Source organism: Rhinolophus sinicus, chromosome 11 (assembly GCF_057876585.1).
Source record: "Rhinolophus sinicus isolate RSI-liver-muscle chromosome 11, RSI-T2T, whole genome shotgun sequence".
In the NCBI taxonomy this organism is placed as follows: Eukaryota; Metazoa; Chordata; class Mammalia; order Chiroptera; family Rhinolophidae; genus Rhinolophus; species Rhinolophus sinicus.
In genome coordinates this window covers 12,546,918-12,573,729 of record NC_142511.1, presented here as the reverse complement: position 1 = coordinate 12,573,729, position 26,812 = coordinate 12,546,918, and the positions used below count along the sequence as shown (strand labels likewise).

The window sequence follows — 26,812 nt, the reverse complement described above, 5'->3', positions numbered from 1 at the left end:
GAGTGAGCACAAACGGTGAATCAGACCATCCACAGGTCTAGTGTCCTAGGAGATGGTGTGGAGATGAAGGCAGGTGGGGAAAAGAATGGAGAAGGGCGAGTGGCTCTTCCTGCAGCCACCGAGTCTCCGTGGGAACTTGGAAGAGGAAACTGCAGGGCTCAGTAAGTCGGGTTCCCCTTCTGGGACTGCGGGCTTATCAGCAGAGAGCGCCCCCCTTTGGAGAGGTCAAGTCTCTGCTTCTTTTCATAGGTGCTTCTCTCTTACTGAAGGGCAAACCTCCAAGGAGAGGCCCTGGAGCCTCCACAGGCCACAGACCAACAAATCTCGTCCACACACCAAGCCTGGCACCTATTCTAGATCAGAACAAAGGCGCTGAGGAGTATGACGTCAGAACTTGATTCTTACATCCAGAGGGAGAAAAACCCCAACACGTTCGCTCACTTAGTCAGATATTACACTTTTATCCAGACTGCAATATGTGTTCATGTATATTTTCATCTTCGGAACAGGTGGTTTGAAATGCAAATAAAGTAATAAGTGTCAGAACCGTATCCTAGCAGTAGCTACTTTGGAAACGTTACCATGGCACCAATTCAACAGTGTTCTTAGAGGCAGCCACACCTCAGCACCGCCTTCCTAACTGGGGACAGCAAAGTTCACGGGAACTAAGAGACACAAACTGTGAAAGTGTCCTGAACCCACACAGGAGGTCATCTTTACAGCACAATTGCCCTCCGAAGCTACCTGACACAGGGCATGGGACTTAAAGAGGGGGAAAAAAGGAAACAGACCGTCTCCTAGAACACCTGGAGTGTGATCCAAGCCTGGAGACAAAACGATGGTAATTATAACTGCTAACATTTGTTTTTAGCTGCTAACAGCTTGTGCACAGATTGGGAAGGACAAACTCCATTCTCCAATTACTCCAGTGCAAACTGTGCTTTACCAGTACTCGCTAAATCCCAGTTGGGTGACAAGAGAGCAGATTGTCCTCATTTGTGTTCAACTAAGGAAGGCTGTTCTCCCAGGGCTGCAGTCCAGGGGTCACTCACAACCCGAAGATGGAGCTGGGTTTTACAGATCTCTCCTTCTCACCACCAGGAGATCTGCTCTGCAGAGGGCAACATGCATTTCCCAAACTCAGACAAAGCGGAAGGAAGAGGACTGGGTGGTAGGGACACAGGATGCGGGGGAAACAGGTGTTGGCCAACCTGGCCTGTGAACCAATCAAGGTTCCTGGGGAGGCCCTGGGCGAACCAGGGCACGTCTCTGTCTGGGTAGGGGAGTATGAAAGGACAGACACTGAAAGTTAACAATAAAGGCAGTCTGTGATCAATGGCAAATGGATGATATAAACCACAAATTCTGTGACAGTTCAAAGGGGGCAGTTCTTTCCTGCTTCCCCCTTTAGATGAGGGAGATCAAAGAACAATCCCAGAGAGACCCTCTGAAAAAGTGAAGACCTTGCCACTAGGGAACCATAGTTGGTTGACACTGAAAAGCCATAAGCAAGAATGAAACTCCAGCTCTCCCTCCATTACATTTGAAGGCGACTAGTTTTCAAGATCTCCTTACAGACAGTAGTCATACACCATCCATGGCTAAAATAGCCAGAGGAGAAAAAGGGTGCAGAGGCAGGAGTGCTTAGAAAAGCACTCGGGAGTTTCCATATCTTTATCTTGAAAGACAGGAAGACTTCTACTTCTCAAAGGTAATTCTGGAACCACTATAAATAGTTAACGCCACCCTCACCTCCCCCTCAAAAAAAAAAAATAAAGGCCGAAAAGGGCCTCCCAGTACTGCTTCCATAGTATTTTGGCCAAATCAACCTGTAAATTTTCTATGGGTGAGCTGAAATTGTAATCTGAGCAATAACCTTGGTATCAGGTGGGCCACCCAATGGCAGACCACATCCAAGGCACAATATTCAAAAGAGAGTGAGACTCTGGGCTTGGTTTCAACAAGTTTTGAGATTCAGAGCGATCCGGTCTGATGAGTAAGTCTGAGAGAACAGCAGATCCAGGCAGAAACAACGCTCAGGATCAAGCAGGAGATGGTGCCACGTTCCAGGTGATCGGTCTGTTGCCAAGGGTTAAACAGGAAGAATCCAGGGCCCTGAGGAATAGCTAGGTAAGGTCTAGGAAGCCACGGAGCAGGAATTCAGTTACAGCAGGAAATTATAGCACTTAGGAGGAAACTGAGGTAAACGCCCAATCCTGTGGACTAAGTTGACATGACAGAGGTTAGGAGAAATCTGGAATTGGATGAGTATGTGGTACCCAGAGTTCATGCAGAGATATTCACCGTTAGGATTACGGTGACATGAGTAAAGTTACATTCTATCTACAGCTGGATTGAGGTCTTAAGAAAGGAAAACTGTATCAAAATTGTAATATTCAATATATACCGATAACAAAAGTGAATACAGGTCACGTTTGACTTCTGCAATTACAAAAGGTGCTCAAAGTGGTTACCATCAGTGTAATTTTAATACAGTTTTTTCCTTTCTTAAAATGTGTATACATTTTTTGGCACCCTGTCTATTTTCTGCCCAGAACAGGCTAGACAAAGGAACTCAGCAGGTTCCAGCCTGGAGAGCAGGCTGATCAAACACAGCGATGGCTGCGGTGCCCTGGGCTGAGGAAGACAGAAGTTGATCAAAGGGCTTCCCCATGAGAGGTCCTAATAAATACTTCTGAAATGATACCTTCCATTTTGAAAAGAGAAAAATATATTTTGTAGCAATGGTCAGTTTATCCCTTTTACATTTTTCTGTTTTGTTGCCTGGACAAAGAGTTAAATGTAAAAAAATGAAACCATACATATCAGAAGAAAATATGGGAGTACTTATTAAGTCCTCTTTGATGGGAAAGCCTTTTCTAAATACAATAGTAAAACAAAATCCTAAGGGTAAATATCTGACCACATAAAAATGAAAATTTGGTACAATTAAAAATACCCCCAGCACAACTGAAAGGCTCTGTAAGCAGGTAAAATATTGGCAATAAGTATGACAGCTAATATTCTTGGCACATAAAGAGTTCTTGCAAATCAATAGGCAAACCTCAAACAAACAAAAAAATGTTAAGGGATCAAATATAGGTCACAGAATAAATACTACAGATCAATAAGCATGTGTAAAGTGTTCCACCTCACTAGGAATTGAAACCGTACAAATTATAACCACAAAGAGATGCTTAACTTCTCGAATTGGCAAAGGGGGTTATAAACAACACTGGGAGAAAGTGATAAAATTGGTACACCTTCCTAGGAAGCAATCTGAGAAAGTGATTTAATAATATGACTTCTAGTAATCCACCTTAAAGAAAAGAATCAGAGATACGAACGATTTATTTAGAGATAGCCATCAAAGCACTATGTATAATAACAAAAAGAGGCAAGAAGCTGAATGCTATACTTATGTAATAAACACTAATTAGCCATGAATATTGTGTTTTTTGAAGAGTTTTTAATAACATGGGGAAATGCTCATGACATAATACTAAGTGAATATGTGAAATTACAACATGATTTAATTATGTATGTGTAACAAACACTCATAGCAAATGACTGGAGGGAATAGATCTGGGGAATAGATGGAGATGTAAACTGATATCGTGTTTCCCCAAAAATAAGACCGGGTCTTATATTAATTTTTGCTCCAAAAGATGCATTAGGGGATGTCATCCTGAAAAATCATGCTAGGGCTTATTTTCCAGTTAGGTCTTATTTTAGGGGAAACATGGTACAAACTGGCATGATTTTTTTAGTTTTTCCTTTATGTATCAGTATTATTTTTTAAAAAAATCCTACAAGAAACATGTAATACTTGTATTATAAAAAGTTCTTTTTAAATATTTTTAAACCTATATTATAACAGCTTAGGCTGCTGCTTGGGAACAATGATAACTGAAGGAATTATTATTTTTTAAATAATTACCTGAAGATCTCAACTTTTTGGTTTTAACATCCCAGACATTATTTAAAATATCCTAAAGAACGATATTTGCTTTGAGAATAGTAAAGTTTCTAAAATGTTCTAACAAGACCCCCCACACACACTGGCAATAACTCTTAAACGTTGATGAATGAGTGTCCATGGCCCAAAGAATACTCAAGCGGCACTTCTACAAGAAGTCTCCACCAGTAAGCAAAATAGACTCCATGATCCTTTTCCTAAAAGGACAACCACCTCCGATTTATTGTCGATGATTAGAAGCAATGGCTGATTGGAGACGCAAGCACACCCAAAACCTTTGCACAATAGATTAAATAGTATCATATTCGGAAAAGAGACAAAAGAAGAACATGAACAAAATAAAAAACCCCTGCTTATTTCTTTGGACTTTCATAAACAAGAATCCTCTAGATAACCCTGGGACTTGTACTGTCACTACTAAGAGCTAAACATTTATTGAGTCCTTAATATGTATCAGGCACATAATAAAGACAAATATAGTCTGTCATTCAATCCTCAAAATAATCTAAAGAGGTCGGAACTAATCCTAGCCTCATTTTATAGACAAGGAAGTCATGACTCCCAGATGTTAAGCAACTTGCCAAAAGTTCCTAAGCTGGTAAGTGGCAGAGCCCTGATTTGAAACGAGGAGTCTGCTTCTAACGTGTTTCCCCGAAAAGAAGACCTAACTGGAAAATAAGAGTGCGTCTTTTGGAGCAAAACTTACTATGAGACCTGGTCTTATTTTCGGGGAAACATGGTAGTACTTGCACCATTAACCCATTTGCTCTTCTGCCTCAGAATCTATGAAATAGGTAAAGGTATATTGTGCCTTTTTCTTTTGTCTCCTCCCCACTCTCCAGGAGTCTCAATAAAGATGAATCCTAAGCTTTCTAATCTATGGATATATATATATATATATATATATATATATATATATATATATATATATATATCACTATCTTTTAGAATCAAAGGTGCTACTATGGTTATCATGCTACCTGCTTTGAAGAAAAGTATAACTCAATAAATTAATGCACTGTCTTTAATTTTTCCTGCACTGATATATATATATATATATATATATAAATTTTTTTTCCTTCCTTGTTTAGGGTTGCAGCTAGAAGACAATAAAACTAGCAATGGAGCCGCTACATGAGGAATACTTAGCAAATCGTGGAACAATAGTAAAACCTTATTACTGGCTAAGCTTCTCTCTAGATTGCTCTAATTGTCCTTACCATATTCGGACAGGTGAAGAAGCAAGAGTTCCCTACACAGAATTTTATCAGATGTTTGGATTCCCTTACGGGCCAACATATCCTCAACCCAAACACCTCACGTTTTATGAACTGAAAACTTCTTGTGGAAGCCTGGTGCAGAAGGGCCATGCTAGCAGTTGCACTGGCAATAATACCCATCCAGAATCAATGCTATTTGAGACGAATGGCTATTTTGACTCAACCATATACAGTAATGATGGCATCAGGCATATCATTCTGTATTCCAACAACTCCCCTTGTAATGAAGCTGACCACTGCTGCATCAGCAAAATGTACAATTTCCTGATAATGTATCCAGATGTCACGCTTAGTATTTACTTCTCTCAGCTCTATCATACTGAAGCCGAATTTCCTGCCTCGGCATGGAACCGCGAAGCTCTCCGGAGCCTGGCAAGTCTATGGCCGAAGGTCATATTGAGCCCAATAAGTGGTGGGATCTGGCATTCCCTCCTCAACAACTTTGTGAGCGGTGTCTCAGGAGCAATGGTTTTCCAGCCCATTTTAACTGGGAGGGCACTAGCTGACAGGTACAACGCATATGCGATCAATGCCATAACAGGAGTGAGACCTTATTTCATGGATGTTCTTCCCCAGACAAAAGAGAATCAGAACACAACAGCTCAGGCAGCTTTAGAGAGCTATGCCTTAAACAGTGTCGCTCCTGGACCATCTTTTCAAGTGACAAGTGGACAAGCACAACCCAATCTGACACCAGACTTCAGGATGCCTGTCATTTTTGTGCTGGTGCCTTTCAGAGACCTACCACCCATCCATGTGGGCCAGAACCCACATAAACCCAGGAATGTCGTCAGGCACTTAAATATGCCTCCAATGCCATTCCAGGAAGCCAAAGACCACAGAAAGCCTCCCATTGCAATGCCAGTGAAGAGAGTAGAAATCACAGAACAGTTTGCAAGTAGCGAAGAGGCAGGTGAAAAGAAGAAGAAAAAGAAAGGGAAAAAATAACATCTACATTTCTACAACATAAGACCAAACTATTACCAGAGGACTTGTAAGATAGCCAACAAAAATCTGGAAACTTTCTTAGGTGTGATCCAAGACGGAGATAAAATGATACATTAAAGGCAAAATCTGAATTGCTTACCATCTCAACTATTATAAAGCTACACTTTTTCTAACATAATCCAAAAATTTTCCATACGCAACTTAATATATTTCTTTATTTTGAAACTGACAGTATCAAAGTGGAGCCGTTAGTACTTGCGAATATTTTGGTGTAGAAAAGAAAATGTTATTATTCTAGTCTACCCACATCATCTTTCCACTAAAAAAGCCTATGGACTAAATATTCCTAAATTGGTTTCAGTATTAAAATTTACTGTAGGATTGGAAAACAGCCTGAAGTATCTGGCATGAAGTGCTGTTTGCAAAAGCAAACCAGTAATTTTCCATTAATTGTTCATTGTGGACAGAAGATTTTAGGCAGCGCATTTTTTTTTTTTTTCTAAAGTGCTTCAAAATAGTTTTGTGTGGGTGGAAAAGCTCTTTTGCTAATTGATTAGACATAGCTACAAAAATTGATTTTTGAAATCTAGCCACCCGCTCAGTTTGATCTTTCCCAGCTCAGACCTCTCCCTCCTGAGCAGATGATACAGGCAGGATGATGCATGAGACTCTCCAAAGGTTCCTTCCATCACTCACCATATAATATCCAGGCCACTTTTACTAGCTTGCAAGACTCCCCCTCTACTTTCCTATTGTCCTCTCTCATCGGCAAGATTGTCAATTCCTATGGGTCAAACCCTGTCTCTTTCTCCCTTTGGTTTTCCCTTAGGATCTAGGACACTATCCAGGTAAAATGTGGGTAGCAAGGCTGTGAACCTCCATCTCAATAACTTTACCAGTCACTGCTCCCCAACATTCTTGTAAATTCCAGCCAAGTGCCTGCTTCACCATCCTGCAATGGACCTGTTGTTGTTTTTTCTTAGCGTCCATTCCCCCTTCTTCTGATATAGCTCCCCAATGCACAGTTTTTGTTTTACTTCCCTTTTTTTCTGACCACTTCTTTTTCACCAGTACATAGCTATACCTTCTCTTAAAATCTTGTTCAAAACGCACTTCTAGGAAGGACTCCTTGACGAACCCTCTGAGCACGTACATCAAAGCACTTTGCTTGTGTTTAATTAATCCACATTTGCTGCCTCACTTCCCTTTAAAAAGAAAAATCTTTAGAATAGAAATTCCTGTTGTGATTAAAATAAACATGGATAATTTTAAAAAAAAATTTCTATTCTTAACTTGAAAATGTGTATAGAATGATTGGAATATAATTGTATTGTGGGTATACAGTAATTATTATTTAAAGAGGGATTCCTGAAGTTTATTATATATCATGAAATCATGTCTATAGTGTGGGATGCAAAGTTAAAAAAGATAAATAAATAAGACCCCAACCTGATAAATTCAGCATCTCTGATCATTACAAAAGTAGATTCTGGTGACCGAGTCAGCTACTGGTGTCAGCAAGTCAAGGGGGACCTGGGGAGCCAACTCTAAAGCTTCTTGCCAAGTTGGCTGGTGAAACCCTGCAGCAACGGGGGGAACTGCCTCCCTTGTGAGCTCCTAGAAAAAAAAAAAAAAAAAAAGTAGATCCAATTATTGGATGGATCTATCTCCAGGCAATCTATCTCCAAAGCGGTCAGGAAGACCACAGTGTCAGCCAGGCTACAAAGGATCCAACCAGTTAGAAACACAGTCTGAAATCTACGATGAATCCGTATTCACATGTGAACCTGGATGGCAACGGTATATAACAAAGGGAGGAATGTTGCCAGAACCACAGGAAAGAAAGGTGCTTTGGGAAGTTAAACGTTTGTACTGGTTAGATAAGACTGGGGCTAGGAAGGTTATTAAGAAGTCATGAGTTGAGGCCGAGACAGTCAAGCTTTAGACAACAGACTGTCGAAAGAGCGTGAAGATATATGGCCTTACGCAAGTAGTCTCTGTTTCCGCATCTGAAAAACAAGAGACTTGAGCGATCTGCTCTAAGACGGCATGTATCAGATCTATAGTTCCACGGAGCGAGCTCGTACAGTGCAGTGATCTCTACACAAAGGGTCAGGCTTGGGTCGGGCTGGCTCAGGAATGTAGGGAAGACCAGCAACTGGAATGCTCCACCTCTCTGTAGCAAACTTATAATGGTGATATTGAAGAATTATCACTGCCCCCACACATATAGAAGTTCCAATGAAGAAAATACAAGTCGATAAAGCAGCTAGTGGTGCAGTGATCTAAAAGAGGCAGGGAGTATATTCCAAGAAATTGAGGCGGGTTGGGGAGGGGAGTGTGGTCCAGGGTTTGGCCTTCAGCGTTCAAGGCTCAACTACCTACTTAGTCAACACAGAGACAACGGATTTATTAATCAGGGGCTGACCTGGGTTAACAACGCACCCAAGATTGACAAGTAAAAGCAGAAAGCTAATGTTCTGGTTTCCAGTGAGACTTACAACTAGGTATGCAATCAGATATTTAAGTAGTCCAGCCTACACAGCTTCACCACGCGGACACGCTACATCGGAAGCCAAAGCATGATCAGAAGTCTGCTTTGTGGGTTGGAGAAGTTCATTCTGTCATTCAAATGTTTAGTGCTATCAGACTCCCCTTACCAGAGACAGACATCTGCCACTTGAAATGAAAGGGTAGGATAGTCACCAGGGCACCTTGGACAGTGTTTAGGAGGGCTAAGACTGTGATGACTCTACAACCTCTACAAGCAATTCCTGTAACGACTAGGATTGATTTTCCACAGATCTCAATGTTTCATCAGCTTACAATATTTACTCCTGCTGGCCTGGGAGCAAATGCTCTCTCTTTAAACTGCTGTCACATATCTTTTTTGATTCATACTGCACGCAATCCAAAAAGTTTAACTCACAGAATGGAATGTTATTCATCTTATTTCTGAGGATTTTAAAGAAAGCCACACGGTAACCTACACTAACTAAAAATAATACTACTATTGCCTACCGTTTACTGAGAGCTATAATGTCAGGTACTTTCCTAAGTACTTCCACATATTAACTCATTGAATCCTCCCCATCCTCCTAAGTGGTCGGTATTATCGCATTACTTATTTTACAAGTAAGGAAATTGTGGCACAGGGAGCTGAAGTCACTGCTCAAGTAGTAAAAGCTGAGCTGAAGAGTCAACCCCAGGAGATCTAGCTCCAGAATCCATGTTCTTAATCACTATGCTTTAATGCCTCTCAAAATAATGAGTGTGGACTTCCTACGAAGCCTAGAAAAATCCATATCCATGTAGTACTAGTCCTGTGGCTTCTCTGTAATTCTGCTCAAGCCATGTACCATGGGGCCTCCTCCAGACTCCGGGAGCTAGGCAGGCTGAGTGGGCTAAGGTGAAGACCTTACGTAGGTTCTGCATCTCAGTTTCGGCACTGTCCCCTCCCCCACTCCTTGTTAACCAGGACCTTATACCAAACATAAGGCCTGAGAGTATCTTACCTTGGATGTCCCTGAGTCTCAGGGCTGCACCAAATCAGAGACCTGAGGCAATGGAACATGGCTTTACTGCGCTATTTAGTTAACTAAGTGGAATTGGTTCCTCAAAAAATTAAAAAGAGAATTACCATATGATCCAGCAATTCCACTTCCAGGTATCTACCCAAAACTAGTGAAAACCGGGTCTCAAAGAGATATTTGTACAACCATATTCACAGCAGCATTACTCACAATAGCCAAAAGGTGGAAGTAACTCACGTGTCCATCAGGGAGTGAATGGATAAAGAAGAGGTGGTAGACACACACAAGGGAACATTATTCAATCTTAAAAAGAAAAAGAAATTCTGACACATGTTACGACTTGGATAAATCTTGGGGACATCAAGCTGAATGAAATAAGCCAGTCATAAAAGACAAATACTGTGTGATTTGACTTATATGAGGTACATTGAGTCATCAAGTTATAGACACAGAAAATAAAATTGTGGTTGCTAGAGGCTGGGGAGAGGGGGCATATGGAGTTAATGGGTACAGAGTCTAAGCTTTGCAAGATAAAAAGAGGTCTGCCGATGGATGGTGGTAAAGATTGTACAACAATGTGAATGTACTTTATACATACTACTTAACTGTGTACTTAAAATGGGTAAGATGATAAATTTTATGTTGTGGGTATTTTGCCACAATTTTTTAAAAATTAAGTGGAATTGCTAATCAATACCAATTGATCTCTCCATCTACCAAAAAAGTGATATCTTTTGTGCTAGGCTAATATGATCACAGGCTCTATGTCTAGTCTCAAAATACTGAAAAAAGTGGGGAAAGCTCACGGAAATATCTGAGGGAAAAAAATAAGTATCTTTTTAAAAAATCATTACAACAACAAGATTTTTTAAGTTCACAATTTACAGTTTATTTCAAGCTATGGTGTGGTTTTATTGAACCCTTGATACTTAGTTATAGACTTATTTTTAGCACAAAGGTAAGCAGTATAGTTGGGAATAATGAGAAAGACTTACTGAAAGTACAGAGTGGTAATTAAAAGCACAAGCTTCAGAATCTGACAGTCCTAATTCCCATACCAGTCTGCTACTTGCTAGTTGAATATCATTGGCTGAGTTACCTGATCTCTCTTAGCCTTAGTTTTCTCATTCATAAAATGGGAACACAAATTCCTAGGCACTAGAGCTACTCCAAGGATTAAATAATGTAGGTATAGTAAAGAGCTTATTAACCAAGCGTCTAACACACAATGAGCTCTCATCAAGTGGCTGCTATTATTAATAAAATATTAACAGGATAAGGATAGTTAGTAGGAAAGGATAGGAATTGTAGGATCTTTTAAATTCTTTCAAAACTATGAGTCTTAGATGACTATTTTCTATAAGAGTAAAGATATGTTTCTCAAATTGGTAACAAGCAGGTTAGGAGAAAAAAAAAAGAAAAAAATTTGTTGATTTTAATATTTTATTTAAATAGTTAATAGCAGCAATGAGAAAAGCTATATGTCTATGGTTATGGAAGTAACTAAAATAACTATAAGAAAGTACTTTTTGCAACTTCTTGCCAATAAATTGGCACTCTAGATGAAATGCATATTTACTAGGAAAATATGAATTCTGAAATTGGCTCAAAAAGAGAAAGAAAACCAAACAAGTCAATAACTGCAGATGATAAAGATGATCAAAACTCTACCTCTAAAAATATAAGTAAGCCCAGATAATTCTGGAAGCATATTCTATAACTTTCAAAAAAAATAGCATGACAATTTTCTATTATTCAAACTATTCCAGAGCATAGGGGGAAAAAAAGGTAGAAATCCTCTCAATTCATCTTACAAAGCCAGACTAATCTCAATATGAAAACCAGATAAAGATAGCACAAAGAAATAAAACTATGAACCAATCTTACTTATACATATAGATTCTGAAATGTAAACAAAATATAAACTAATCAAATCTAGCAAGCAATTAAAATAGTAACCTAATAGAGTTTATTCTAGAAATGTGGGAATGGTTCAGTGCATAAAAATATATAAATATAATTCATTACATTCATAAATTAAAAAATCAAAATGACATGATTTTTATCATTCGATTCCCCCAAAAAAGCATTTGGTAATTTCAACTATTATGTCTAAAGATCATAAAGCAATAGAAATATAAACTGGTAAATACCAAAAACATTTCCATTGAAAGAAAAACAAAGAAGAGAAGCCTACTATCATCCAATTTCTCAACATCGTTTCTGAGAGTCTAACTAATGCAATAAGTTAAGAAAAAAAAATAAAAGTGACATAAATATTGGAAAAGATATAAATTATCACTATCTCAAAAATTATGATTATATATTGTGACAAGAAATGTAACCTTAAAACAACTGTTAGCATTAATAACAGACCCAAGTAATGGGAAGGAACATGGAATAAATAAATTTTTAAATCCATAGCTTCCCTTTATATTATCATAAGCAGGTAAAAACATGAAATAGAAATATAGTCCCATTCACAAAAATGTTTAACAAACAAGGCTTATTCTTTCATTTAGCACTAAACTTTTTACCTGAGACAAGCGTACAGATTTAAATCTTTTAAATCCTTGAAGTACTAATATATAAATAAATAAAAGTTCTCGTAAAATAGTTCATCCTGTCCGCTCTACCTTAGTGTGTTACCATAAAGTTATGTGAAGCTAAAATTAATCACCAATTAAAAACTTGAAGTTTTGAAGGTTGGTGGTTTTAACACAGAACCAGTTCATTTACATGTTAAGTCTATATATAGTCTATGGCTAACATGCCAAAAAATCTTTTTACATTGTAGTAATTATGTTGCTAGAGAACAGTGAAATTAAATCATTACCAGAACTGAAAATTATTTATTTTATATTTATAACACATGTTTGACATATTTGATTAACACTGAGTTCACTTCCATTTTAAATAATAATCCTGCCACACTGCAGGATTCCAAGGTCTTGGTTTGTTAAGTATTTAATGGCAAATCTGGAGAAAAAAGCACATTTTAGGTAGAGTACTTGGTTTAAAATATCTGCAAAAATCTATTATAGGATAGTTTTATCAAAACCCTTTCTAACTAAAAAGATCTTTTGCTCTTTCCATCGTCACAAAAATAAGGAGCTATATACTATCATGCAGCGTTAATCTCGAGAAAAGTCAGTGTTAACTTCGGTATTGCACCAAACCAGGTTATTTGCAAAACAAATAAAATGTCTTGAAACCCTATGGAACCTTTATTTCAGGGATAAGCACTCCTTTGGAAAATTAAAATAGGGAAAATAATATTACCTAAAATGAAAGAAGTGCCATGACTAACATTAGAAATTTCTAATATTCATATGCAATAAATTGGAATGTGTATCTTCTAATTAAATGATAATTAAGGACAGCGTTCTTCACACACACACACACACAAATTTCTCTAAAGCTTTAAAGAGGTATTTAATGTGTCCATTAAAAAATACTCAATCTCTAAATATAATTCCAAAATTAATTTGTTGGATTATTGCTTCATTGGATAGAAAAGTGTTGCGTGCCTACTATGTACAAGGTACTTATCATTGTGAGATAATAAAAAAACACTGCATTGGAAAAGGATATTTCTGACATTATTATATCTCAAATGTAATATGCATTATGTGGGTGAAAATTAATTAATTATATTTAACACATTCAACACACAGAGCAAAATTATGAGCAATTAAAAACAATTATACCCTTGAGCAACTCGATTTTTTAAATTCCCCTCTCTGTTCCCTTAAGTTGATTTCTACTTTGGGTTTCTTTCCCAGTTCTAAAACCAGAGAACAAAGAAATTTCCTAAATAAGACCTTATACAAAAGAATAGAAACAGTAAGAGAACGGATGTATTAGCTCATGAATCCTTGTTTCCATTTGCTCTCAGTAGTGCTTCGAAGAGTCAATTTTCTCTTCTAAAGTTAGCAAAATATTGAAACTGAGAAAAGAATATTAGAACAAATCTTTATTCTAAGTTATGTAATGCTATTCACCACAGTAATGATCTGGTACTTTGGTATACGACTTTTTAAAATAAAGGTTATCAACAGGTAGAAATTTTTCCTTTGCTCTTTTAAGACAGTCCTTGGGGAAGTTTTTACCAGCGTGTTTGCTCATAACTTGAATGTTAATTTAAAGAAATGTCAGTTCATCACCTCAATGATATATGTTCCAGAAGGGTGATTTAATTGGGAAAAGAAAATGCCATATTGCTTCTTCCTTCCAAGAAAAAAAATGCTGTCTATTCCTGAGGGTTCTCTCTATAGATGACAGATTAAAGAGATATAGATATATATGTATACCTATATATACATATTGATATAGATATACATATATGTATATACATAAGTACGCACATGTATCTAATGAAAATTTGATTTTGAGATCTTTTTTCTTCCTCTTTCTACTGGTTCATTATTCTCAGTGTGATTTTCAAACTATAATGTCTTTCACATTTTATTCATTCATCCAGGAATATCTGAGTACCCGATAGCACTGAGTACCTTCTGCACGCTTAGCTTTATGTCAGACCTGAAGGAAGATACAAAAGAAATATAAGACAGCCTCCGCCCTCCAGAATCTTTCCATCTCTTCAGGGGCAAAATAAAACACAATATATCATTAAGTAATTTACAAGGCTAGTTTTAAAATCAATGGTACAGGTAACACACATTTCACATTTATGTACAATTTTACAGCTCCAAAACACTTTCCTGTATTTAAATCTCAGAATAATCTTAAGTACACATTATTAGCCCCACGTGAGCAGTGAGGAACCTGAGATTCAGAATTTTTAAGTGGCGTGTCTCAATCAAGTAGATTGAGTGCAAGACTCAAGACTCGAGCCAGGATTTACTGATTCTAAACCCAACGCTCTTTCCAACAGAGCACAGGAAACCAATGATTAGAGTACTTAACAGGGCACCAGCCGGCCTTCTGCTAGGGGTGGAATTAAACTAGACCTGATAGGACGTCGGGAAAACAAAGCCATCTGAGCAGTGTCCATCCAAATGTCCACATTAATTTTAATCTACACATACTTGTACTTCAGTGTTGCACCCACAGCACAGCTACCATTTACCCCCTCAGTAAGAGCATTGCTCTCAGAAATGGGCATGTCAAATGTAATAAAAAGCTGGCCTAAAGGGATCACATAAAATCTGAAATCACAAACGTCTTAAATCTTAAACGTCATCACAATACAATTGTTACACATTTTCTTTCCCCTCAGCACCGGAGAACGCAGCTCGCCCCTACCTGCTCCACGCAACCACTTATTTTAAGTTGTCAGTGACTGACCCTGCCACAAATTCCACAGGTTCACCCAGTTTTGCCCCCCGACCCCCGCCCCTGCCCAGGCACCTCCCCCTCCCTCGCAATGGACACGATACCTAGTTCAGGTTCTGCAGGTGCCTTCGCGGTGCTGTCACACAGCACTGGCAGAAGCTGTGACCTTTCGACTCTGTCCTTGGGGACCTCCCGCTGGCCGCACAGCGTAGTTCCAAGCCCGGGAAAGGGGCTCCCGGCTCAGGAACGCAGCCACCAGCAGCGCACGGCCCGAGGCGATGTCTCTGAGAACTAGAACGATGCTGGGCGCCCGGGCGTGCATCACTCCGCCCGACTACTGCCGACTGCAGGGGACTTGGTCCGACAACCGGTCCATCCCACCTCATAGGCAAGTCCAGGACGGCCGGACCCTACGCAAGAGCCGGATGACAGGTCGTTGGCGGCAGCAAAAGCCAAGGCCACCCGCCCCCAGTGCCCATCGCCGCTAACAGAAGAAGAACCCCTAGACTGGACCGCAGAGAAGCGTTCCTATGGAAACCCCTAGGGATCACGTGAGGCACTCGGATGACCAATCGCCTATTACCTCTTCCCGCGGCACCGCTTTCGGCCCTCCCTCATGCTCCGCCCCCTCCCGCCCCCGCCTCCTTAGCTCCGCCCCGCCCCTTTCCTGCGGAAAGTCTGCGCCTGCGCACTGAGTCTAGCGCGCTCCCTCGTTTGAGCGCGCTCCCGGGAGGCGGGCAAGGACCGCGTAGGAGGCTTCAGCTGAGTGTGAACCTGAGGAGGAAGAAGCGCCGCCAGCGCGCAGGCCCAGAACCTCCCGAGCCCGGGCTGCCGGCGACGCCCCAGAGCGGAAGAGGGAAGTGAAGGCACCGGGCCGCGGGTTCCTGCAGAACTGGGCTTGCCGAGGGAGAGGCAGTACCAAGAGGAGGCCTTCGCCCCCGCTCCGGATCCGGGATGTCGAAGAATACGGTGTCGTCGGCCCGGTTCCGGAAGGTGGACGTGGATGAGTACGACGAGAACAAGTTCGTGGATGAGGAGGACGGCGGCGACGGCCAGGCCGGGCCCGACGAGGGCGAGGTGGACTCCTGCCTGCGGCAATATCCTTGCGTCGCCGGCCTCCCCGTCCCAGCGGGCCCTTGTGGTCCCCGCGCCGGCAGGGTCTGAGGGCCCCTCCCGGGGGACGGGCGCCGAGCCGCTCCTGCCGGCCCCTGTCTCTTTGGGGTCCCGCATCCCGAGGGCAGGGGCTTCTCCCGTATCTCACCGGGTGGCCCGGAGACCCCAGGGGTCCGCCCTCCGAAACGTGCCCCGCCGGGGCGCCTCCCACACCCCGATTCCTCAGGTTGCGCCTGGAGCTGCTGCGTCCGGCCCTGGCTCTGCCGGCCGCGCCCTCGAGGCGCTGGGAAGGCTTCGGGGCTGCTCGGGACTCTTGCTCGGTGCTGAAGTTTCCCTCCCAGAACGCTGTTTCCTGGGGTCACATTAGCTCCAGAAGTTTCTGACGGGGGGGAATGGGCGTCTGTCTCTAGTGACTTTGGTTTTGTTGCGGTGGTGCTTTTGTTTTGAGAGAATTAGGATAGTTTATTCCTTTCTGGGAGACGTGGGGTAGTTTGCAGAATGAGGCCCTCAGTCCTTTGAGCCTGGGGTCCTTTTTTTTTTTTTTTTTTAAGAAAAAAGAATTTTGCAAATTACAAGTTGCACAGAATTTGCTAACCGGGGAAAGGAAGTAAGTACAAAATTACCAAAACTCCCAAGAAAGGAAGAAGCTTGGAGGCTTTAACCTGCTGAGCGAAGGACCGTGGAAAGAAGCAGGGAGTGCATGTGGAGAATCCCTGGAAATACATAAAATGAATCCCAATGAATAAAATAGAAGACGAGCCAGTTGTACAAAGCAGAATCATTTTTATAATCCTGAAATCGTTTCCATTTTAGTTCAAATGTGGTTGTCAGTTCCTAGTTTTTGGTTTTGCATATTTAAATATTCGTAACATTCGCATGAGATCTTTTTTAGAAAAAATGTAAATGTTGCAATAACCAAAGCTGTAGTTTACAAGATTGTCAGTTACTGAATTCATTCATTTCTAATTATTCTTGGGTGGATTCATAAGGAAGGCTTTATAGACGCCTCATGGGTGTCCTGTGAAATTATAATGGGGAAATAGATGAGTGAAGATATTTGGTAGCAACTATATCTGGTCTTAAAGGCATCTAAAATACAGCATTAAACATTTATCAACATACAGATATTTATTTACTTTCCACAACTTTCACAATCAGCGGTTGCTATTTTTCATTATTTAAATACTTAATGTGTTTGGGGCCTTAAAAATGAGCCAGTCTACAAAAGGCATGCTTCTCTAGAAGTCCATTAAGCCTTGAAAATGACAGCTTACCACCAACCATGGGGTTTTTTGTCAGACCTTTTTCTTCAGAAAATAACTGGTGAACATTGTTCTGTCTAAAAACATTCTTTGTGGTGGATAAATGATGTTTTGTGAAACTAACATTTTAGGTCGTATGAGGAATCTTAAATGGTTCTGCTGTATCCATATAGTAGGTCTGTTTATAAAGATACTGTCTCTTCTACCCCTGTTATAACCAGAAGACACAAATGCTGGTTAGGCACTACAGATGGAGGAACAAGTGAGCTTGTGTGGTTTTCCTTTTAGGGGAATGACTGTACATTCTGACAGTCTGATTGGCCTTCTGTGTCTCATACATGCTAACTCACTAGTGCTTTCAAAGAGAGACTAAATGTAATAGGTATGGCCTGACACAGTCTGAATAACCTTTATGAAATATGAAAGAAAAGATCCAAAACAGAAAAGTTAAGCTGCCTCCTAAGGGTCATTGAAACATGATACCTTCTGTAATGCCTCTTTTCATCAATATTGAGAGATTGCTAATGTATATCATTCAGATTGCTAAATTAATACACCAGCATTTTCCATCAGGATTTCAATTAATATAGAATATAATTCTAGTAAAAGTTTGGTCTTTATTTTTCCAGTTAGAATCACATAAAAACATTTTGGTTGAGGATAGGCAGTTTCATTTTGGGGCCTAATAATTCTGATACATATTGTAGAGGTTTTTTAAATATCACTGGATAGTGTTTCCATATGTGTCTCATTGAAAAAGGGGAGGTTCTCAAGGCATTCATTTGATAATTAGAACCAAGGATGGAACGGCCTTTGCTTTATTAAAAGAACTCTCACGTGATTTTTTTGTAGTTTTCAGTACTTTACCTTTGATTGACATCCTTGAAACCAACATGTTGAATTTTCCAATAGTGAACATAGTGACCATAGTCATTTTTCTTTCTCTGCATGAAGTCAAGTCTTAAGAACCAGTGGTTCCTGGTAGTTAGAATGCTTTCCTGTGGGCTGCCCTTTGCTGCTATGTCCTTAACCGCCACCACAGGAAACATGACAGCTGCCCTGCAGGCTGCTCTGAAGAACCCCCCCATCAACACGAAGAGTCAGGCGGTAAAGGTGAGTCCCAGGTCACACAGTGATCTCTGACAATACCGTAGCATTCTTACCCAAATCCTCTAAAGTGTCACAAAGTCAAGAAATATTTGAACTATTCACGATCTTTGCCATGGAAGAGTTAACGATGTAGTTTAATAGGTAAACATTTGCAAATGAATAAAGAGCAGGCTAACACTGGGTTACTTACGATAACGCTGCCTGGTAGGCACACACCAAGTTCAAATGACAGATCATTTCTGTGTGCTTTTAGGGGAGGCTGCAGGTTCAATTTGAGCAAAGATTTGAAGAATAAGTAAAACTTTACAAAATGAACAGATTCTACTTTTCTTGTTAAAGATCTGTGAATGTTGTACAAGTATTAATCTATTATAGAAAACTCATGTGGGGGGATGAAAAACGGTAACTGTCCATAACCCCACCACCTCAACATTGTAATTACTGCTTTTCGGTGTGGCTATTTGCTGATACAGTTTTTCTATGAGAGGTTTTTTGTTTTTTTTTTAATAAAAATGAAATTTTATAACCTGCTTTTTCAGTTGTATAGCCATGGACATGAACATCTTTCCTTGGCAATAAGTTTATTTCTGTAACATCTTTTTTAATGGCTACATATAGATAATGCTGCAGTTTACATGTAACTAATCTATTTTGTCGTATATTTACATTATTGACCTTTTTTTCCTGTTGTAAACAGTACTGAAATGGATAATGTTTTGTAAATTCTGAATAATTTCCTTTGAATAAATCCCTAGAAGTGAAATGCTGGATTTTAGAATGCACATTTTTTTAAGGCTTTTGCTGCACACAGAATTGCCACATTGCCCTTAAGAAAAGTTGTGCAACTTAACGTTCCCTGCAGCAGTCTTTCAGTAATTCTTAAGAACCTATTTACTTCATTATTTATTATGTAAAATGAAACCCAGAGCACTGACCCCAGTGCCACAGTTATTCATACATCCTAGGAGCCCTAAGAATCTCCTTAGTTGAATAGTAGTTAAGTAATAAGTAGGTAAGTGCATAATAATTATCTAGGCAACATAATTCTTTATAAGGAGAACATTTTCTTTGGTTTTCAAAATTTGTAAGAAACATTGAAATTTCGATTTTACCACCTTCTGGTTTTTTTGTATGAATGGTTTTTTCTTCTCACAGTGTGAGAGTGGGAGGTTATAGCTCTGGATGCAAGGATGGTGTTCAAAATTGAGTAATTGCATAGTCTTTAAGCTGAAGATAACAATGGGTGGTAGAAACATTCTGTAAAATCCTGACCAGTGTTTATGGCAAAGGTATCACTTTGTCTTGAATAGAAGGAAAAATGAATTCTTCAAAGGATAAATTAAGTGTTCCTTTGATTGGCCTGACAGATAAAAACTAACTTTTCTGTTGAAGCAGCCTTTTAGGCAAGGAAAAAAAGATCATTATAAATGAATATCACTATATCTTACATCTATAGTCACTTGACTATAGAAATGAAACTTTAAAATGAGTTTTCTTTAAAACTTAAATATTTGTTGATAACTTATTTCTGATGGATGGTTCAAAGTAGAACTGCAGTTTGTTTTCCTTGTTCAGATTTTTTTAAGATCAAGAAGTAAAATTTAAATATGGATTTAATAAATTGGCAAATTTTCACATCTATCTGTAAGCCCATCCTTTCAGTCCTACCTTCAAATATGTCAAGAATCTGTCCACTTCTGACCACCTCCTTTGCTGCCTCTCTGGCCGAAACCAGCCTATAGTTTTGCAGTAACTTCCTCACTGGTCTCCCTGCTTCTGCCTTGTCCCCTCCCCACCCCCCAGCTTATTCTCAACATGGCAGCCAAAGTGATCCTGTTCAAATGTAAGACAGACGATGTCACTGTTCTTCCAACATCATTTCTCTGGGTGAAAGCCACAGTCCTCACAACGGCCTGCAGGGCTTCCGAGATCCGTCTTCCCACTACCTCTCTGACATCTGTCCTGCTGCTCCCCACCACTCCACTCCAGGCCTTGGGTCTTTGTGCTATTCCTTGAACACACACTAACAGCGTTTGTTCTTTCCTTTGCCTGAAATACTTCCCTCAGCTATCCCCAAGGTTTCCTCTTTCATGGCCTTCAGGACTTGACTCAGATGTCACCTTCTCAGTGTGGTCTTTCTAAAACTGTAACCCCGCACATACATAGCTCTAAATGTTCTGTTCTTTATTTCCCCTCAGGATCGGGCGGGCAGCATTGTCTTGAAGGTGCTCATCTCTTTTAAAGCTAATGATATTGAAAAGGCAGTTCAATCCCTGGACAAGAGTGGCGTGGATCTCCTAATGAAGTATATTTATAAAGGCTTCGAGAGCCCCTCTGACAATAGCAGTGCTGTGTTATTGCAGTGGCACGAAAAGGTAAGTTACGAATTATAAATCTGTATGACTGGTTTCTTTACAGTAGAGAATCACAGTGACAACCTCTCTCACCTAAGTAATTTTGACTTCTTAGTTGTATGTCTTTGTTATTACAAATAAATGCATGAAAGGGAAAGTTTAGATTTATGCTTACTAGCCTTGGACTTAAGAAATTCTGATTTGCAGCACTTACATTTCTTCAGTAATGATTATTATTTATGAAACATAATCTTAAACTTGGAACTAAATCAAAGCTCGGAAAAGAAAACAAGCAATAAAAATCAAGAATTCTTTGACAGTGGCCAAAAGTTGGAAACAACACAAGTACCCATTGACAGATGAACAGTTAAACAAAATGTGGTACATAACATACAATGGAATAAAATGGAAATCTCTGTTCATGTAAAAAACGAAGTTCTGATAAATACTACAGCATGAATGAACCTTGAAAACATTATGCAACGTGAAATAAGCTAAACACAACAGGATAAATACTGTGATTCCACTTGTATGAAATATCTAGAATAGGCAGATTCATAGAGACAGAAACTAGGTTAGAGGTTACTGGGGGCTGGGGAGAAGGGAGAATAGGGAGTTAATACTGAATCAGTACAGAGCTTTAAATGTTTGGGCTGATGAAAAAGTATTGGAAGTAGATAGTGGTGATGCCTGTACAATATTGTGAATGTAATTAATGCCTGAATTTTACATTTAAGAATGGTCAAAAGTGGCAAATTTCGTGTAATGTATTAATAATTAAAAAAAGAAATGGGGGTTGGGATCAAGAATTCTTAAATATTTTGTAGTTTTCATGCATTTTATTTTGCATTTCAAGCAGATGCTAGTATACGATCAAAGAAAAATGGGTAGAAGGAATTTGAGCTTTAAGTAAAACATTGGTAAGGTAATGTTTAATACCCAGCTCTTATATTACATTGGTATAAATATGAACAATGTAACATTTAAATAGAACCAACCACAGGTAAAGGCTCTATTCTCTAACATCTTACAGTTCCCAAAACTCAGGTTTTCAGAAGTTATTGTGTGTGTATTTAAGTAAAAACATACATCTAAGATAAGACGAGGTAGTAAAACTTGCTGTATAGCCTGGGCCAAGTCCCTTTATCGCTCATATACTATCAAATAAAAGAGCTAACGTTTATGGATAAGATAACCATACCTCCCAGGTTGCCCAAGACAGCCCCATTTATGCCAGTTGTTTGAACATAATTATGAATAATTCCCTTTCACTCTACAGTATACCAATTTGGAGAATAATTTTATACAGTCATCCTATTCATGCAACACTTTGTGTTTGCCAGGCACTGTGCTATTATGCTTCGTTTAGTCCTTACAACTCTACGAGGTATGTAAATACCTATATCATCCTCAGTGTCCAAACAAAGAGCCAGCTTTAAAACCTAAGCAGCCTATTTCCAGTGTAGCCTTGGGATCACAGCAAACACTGACTGAGCTCTTCTTATATTCCAAGCAGTCTTCCAAGTACTTTATAAATAACAACTCGTTTAATCTTCATAAAATACTAGGAGGGAAAGCTTGATATTATTCCCCTGTAGTAGATGGGGAAGTTGAGGCACTGATATGTCATCACTTCCTAACATTAGTCATCAGTCTTTTGCCAATCTTATCTCCTAAACACTTCTCAAATCATCCAATCAGATACGTCTCGAATGGAACTGTTCACAGCATCTCTCCCAGTCCGTTGCCATAGCTTCCTAAACTGGTCTCCCGGTTAACAGTTTTGCCTCCCTCAAATCTCTTCTTCACCCAGTTGCCACAATGCTCTCTCTCAAATCCAATCTACTCTTCTCAGTCACCTGGAGAATGACGTCTGGGTTCCCAAGTCCAGCCTCGCCTTTCGTGTCGTTCTTCCCCTTCGGCTCCCGCAGTGCCAGCCTTTCCCCTGAACACACCATAATGTTTCACACCCCTGTACCTTTGCTCATGATTTTGTCTGCCTGAGTGTCTCCTTACCATTTTATGTCAGTCTCTCACGTCCTTATCCATTTCATTTATCATTTCTCCGGGGAACCTCACCTGATCATTCCACATTCCTCTATACCCTCAGGCTGGATATGTGCTCTCCTCTGTACTTCTATAGTGCCCAGAGCATAGCTCTGTCACTTCATAATTATGTTAAAATGATCTGTTTATCTATCCGTCTCTTCCCAGGAGATCAGAAAATGCTGTATTTATTCACTTTTATATCCCCAGCATGTAGCACAGTACCCAATACACAAGGGTATTCAGTACGTGTTGTTTGAACACTAGTAAACCAAAGCTTCAAATTCCTAATACTTAATCATGACTTCCAATTTTTCAAGGTAATGTCCAAGTTAAAATTTTGAGTTCTTAGCTATTAAATAGTAATTCTTTGCTAGGGAAAAAAAGAAATCTGACAAATTCTGACTAACTAAATGGAGCCTACGATGCTTTATTCCCAGTTTGAATGTCTTCCTGACACTGTTGAGAATAAGAGAGCAGAACACATACCCTACATTTATATCTGAGCATCTGTTTTAGGCAAGAATATTAGGCTGTCGGTATTTCAGAACATACTAGAATGTAAACTGCTATCTCACTAGAATGCAAGTGCAGGGGGTCAGAGACGCTGGAGGTTTTGTTTCTAACTGGATCCCCCAGTGCCAGGGACACTGGGCATAAGAGGCACTCAATAAATAGTTATCAAAATTAGTGAATTCAAAATCAATAGCTGCGCACATTCCTTCTTTAAGAAAAAAAAAAATTTTTTTAAAGAAAAATATTTTACTTGGTATGAGAATTGACCCTTCATGGTCCTGTCAACATTTACATTTTGGTTTGTTTTCAGGCACTGGCTGCTGGAGGAGTCGGGTCCATTGTTCGCGTGTTGACTGCCAGGAAGACCGTGTAGTCCAGCAGGAACTGGACATCTGTGGATGTGGGAGTTGCTGGTACAAAGACCAAAACAACCAAATGCCACCGCTGCCCTTTGGGTAGCATCTGTTTCTCTCAGCTTTGCCTTCTTGCTTCCTTTTTCATATTGCTAAAGAAGAAAATTACATATCAGTTTTCCTTTAATGAAAGTTGGAATAATATAGAGGGAATGTTTCGACAGGAGTGTTTCATGCTCTGAAAACCATTTCAGTGATGTGTATACCAGTCTGTATATAGTATAATTTACATTCAAGTTTAATTGTGCAATTTTTAACCCCTAATGGCTGGTGTTTTTGTTTTTCTGTGTTGTTTTTTTTTTTTTTTTGGGGGGGGGGTGTTTTTGTTTTTGTTTTTGACTAATAGTGAGAAATTTGATCCGAATTTGATGCCAGTTTCCTAACTCATTGCAAGCCAGGAAATGATCCTTATAAAAAATACATTTGAGAGACTGGCAGCTATTAACATTGCGAAACTGGACCATACTCCTCTTATTTAAGCAAAATGTGTTCCTGGAACAAGTGGTGGGTGACCACCATTACCAAGTCCAGCTTTGTTTCTGCTTGCCTCCAGATTATGTGAGTTTTAAGTTTGCTTCTTCTCAGCATCCAGTAATCACGGCCTCTCGATTTTTTTTGTGGTCACCAGGGTCCAGAGCAAGGAGTCTTGCTCTATACAAATATATCTATAAACTACTAGAGCCTGTTTGGCATGAGCATAAAGCTGTTGTTCCAATCATATGGCCCTACATGGGGAAACTAGTCCAAGTCAGAAAGGACATGAAAGCTATGATATAGTTCAAACTCTGGGCAGCCTCAGAATGAAATAGAACTACAGTAGCCGCCTTAGACATGATGAGGTATATGACCAGTATTTCCTATGCCCTGTAAATGTCTTCAGTGTTCTCCAGGGTAATGGGGATCTCAAAAGATTTGGTTCAGATCCAAACACATAATACATTCTGTATTTCAGCTCAGTGGTTTTAAAAAAAAAAAAAAATGCCACACAGCAAAAAGTGTTTACTTTGTTGGACAAACCAAATCAGTTCTCAAAAAAAAATGACCGGTGCTTATAAAAAAATTGTTCCTCAGTAGCTCCAAAACAAACCGCCTGAATGCATACGACCAAGCAGGACATCAGCCTGTGTTTAGTATTTACATGGGACACCAGTTTCATAATCACTGACATGTGCAAACTGGTACAGAAATTCTATAAGCTCTTTGCTGTTTTTGATACTTGCCTTTTGTTTTGTAAAAATTACGAAGTTCAGAAAATAAAGTGTCAGTGTTGAATAATTGATTTTTCTAACTGTTACTCTTAATACTTAGGAATGTACGCGTATAGTTAATTAAGAGCAAAGATTTCCTGTTTTACCACCAGGTTACTGTACTCTTGACAAGAATTAATTGGGTACGGAAGGTTTATAAAACTATTCAAATATAAGGTAGCAGAGAAGAGGGGAGAGTCACTCACGAGGTCAGAGCACTGCTAAAGCTTGTGGGGTGACTCCGTCGCCCTCCAGATGCCACCTGAACTCCTGGAGTGTCACTGCCCAGAGATATTGACTAGAATGTACAAATCAGCCTAGCAGCGACAGTCATTTATTCCCAGCTTCTAAACTCTTTCTGACACCTCAGATCTATTTCTTATCCTTACCTACACCCACCAACCTGTGGGCTTTCACACTGCACCTGACGGGATTCCTATTTTCAAGCTTTAGAAACATTTGCAATTCCTAAATTGCAAGCTTTACAGGCAATTCAGAGAGCTGTGAGTTAAGACCACTGAGATTCAAGCTGAGCAGTAAGTATTACAGGTATCAAGTAGGAATAGCATAAGCACTTACAACCTTTAAAATGAAAACGAGTGATATTACAATATTTCTTCATAAAATCCTTCTTAGCGTCACTTTGACTACAATGTTGGGGAAAAAGCTGGAGTTCCGTGTTTTGTAGTCAAGAATGGGTGTGTTCAGAATCTGCCAGTCAATTAGCTTTAATCAGGGAAGCTAGTAAAAATATTGATCAATTAATACAGCAGAGGGACTGAATCAGAACGGATGTCAGCTGGAAACAGCTGGCTCAATGGATGCCTGCGTCTTGCCTAACGTCAGCCTGTGGTCATGCTGACCATGATACTGAAAGCTTGGAGGGTAGTCAGGACGAATTGTGGGGAAAAGATAAATGCTAGGGAGAACGGAACGTGTCCTTGACCTCCCATTCCCTTCTATGTGAATCTGTAGAACGGAATGTGTTCTTGACCTCCCATTCCCTTCTATGTGAATCTCAGTGGTCTTATTGTTTCATCTTAGCCGTTTTTGTTTGTTTTTGCCAGTTTTTAAAGGGGGAAAATGGCACACACACACACACACCCTTTTTTGGTCATTAGGTAATAGCACTCTTTAGGTAACAGTCATACTTGATAGTAAGTATGATGATGTCTTAAGGAAATCCATTCACACACAGTGAAATCAATCTGTAGATGGAACAAATTAAAATATTTCTTTGTTAAGCATTTACTACTGTGTTCCCCGGGATCATAATGGACAGAATAGTAGTGTGTGGGCTTTGCTCCCAAGCTGCTCTCAGCCAATTTGAGAAGTAAGATGGAAGCCCTTCAAAATGAATGTCATGCAAGTTAGTACTTGACTGTAAGCACAGTCAGTGTTGGGGGAAAGCGAAATCAGGGCGGACTGGAGTAAAGAGAGACATCCATCTGAACTAGGCTTGGCAGGGGCAGAGGGGACAACTCCACTGACGTGGACAGAGCAGAAAGAAGAGAAAGTGGAAGTAGGTTTAATTGTAGCTGTTCCTATAGTGTTAATACTTTTAACATAAAGTTCTAGACAGTGAAAGTTATTAAGAGGATTCAGCTTTGATAAAGTGTATCTGGGAGATGCAAGAAAGTCATGAGATTATAGAAAATCATTGTTTTTAGCTGACATAGACATTGATGGTCACTTAGTCTCATCCCTTTTACA

General features: G+C 39.7%; 3 protein-coding genes across 4 annotated transcripts in view; 2 read left to right on the top strand and 1 right to left on the bottom strand.

The window, feature by feature from the left end:
• RGL1 (ral guanine nucleotide dissociation stimulator like 1) overlaps positions 1-15,567 on the bottom strand; it is a 211,255-nt gene extending 195,688 nt beyond the window's left edge. The window contains exon 1 of one of the 2 annotated variants that reach the window (XM_019738703.3): positions 15,143-15,567. The gene's annotated coding sequence lies outside the window, so the exon portion shown is untranslated. The remainder of the gene's footprint in view (positions 1-15,142) is intronic. The other variant, XM_019738870.3, reaches the window with a different exon arrangement.
• Positions 592-6,347, top strand: APOBEC4 (apolipoprotein B mRNA editing enzyme catalytic polypeptide like 4). The gene is made up of 2 exons (XM_019739350.3): positions 592-841; positions 5,071-6,347. Exon 2 carries the CDS (start codon positions 5,101-5,103, stop codon positions 6,205-6,207), a length of 1,107 nt encoding a protein of 368 aa, XP_019594909.3. The 5' UTR covers positions 592-841; positions 5,071-5,100; the 3' UTR covers positions 6,208-6,347.
• Positions 15,568-15,852: 285 nt separating the features above from the next.
• On the top strand, positions 15,853-25,131 carry ARPC5 (actin related protein 2/3 complex subunit 5). Its single transcript, XM_074322219.2, has 4 exons — positions 15,853-16,136; positions 18,455-18,526; positions 20,722-20,898; positions 23,750-25,131. The coding sequence occupies exons 1-4, from the start codon at positions 15,993-15,995 to the stop codon at positions 23,810-23,812; spliced, it is 456 nt and encodes a 151-aa protein (XP_074178320.1). The 5' UTR covers positions 15,853-15,992; the 3' UTR covers positions 23,813-25,131.
• The last annotated feature ends 1,681 nt before the right edge of the window (positions 25,132-26,812 follow it).

What these genes read in the sequence shown, in the direction of transcription:
- APOBEC4 (XM_019739350.3), top strand. Translation starts at nt 5,101, where the DNA reads ATGGAGCCGCTACATGAGGAATACTTAGCAAATCGTGGAACAATAGTA.
- ARPC5 (XM_074322219.2), top strand. Translation starts at nt 15,993, where the DNA reads ATGTCGAAGAATACGGTGTCGTCGGCCCGGTTCCGGAAGGTGGACGTG. An exon ending in TGGACTCCTGCCTGCGGCAA is followed by an intron (nt 16,137 to 18,454) that starts TATCCTTGCGTC and finishes ACCGCCACCACA; the next exon opens with GGAAACATGACAGCTGCCCT. An exon ending in TATTGCAGTGGCACGAAAAG is followed by an intron (nt 20,899 to 23,749) that starts GTAAGTTACGAA and finishes GTTTGTTTTCAG; the next exon opens with GCACTGGCTGCTGGAGGAGT.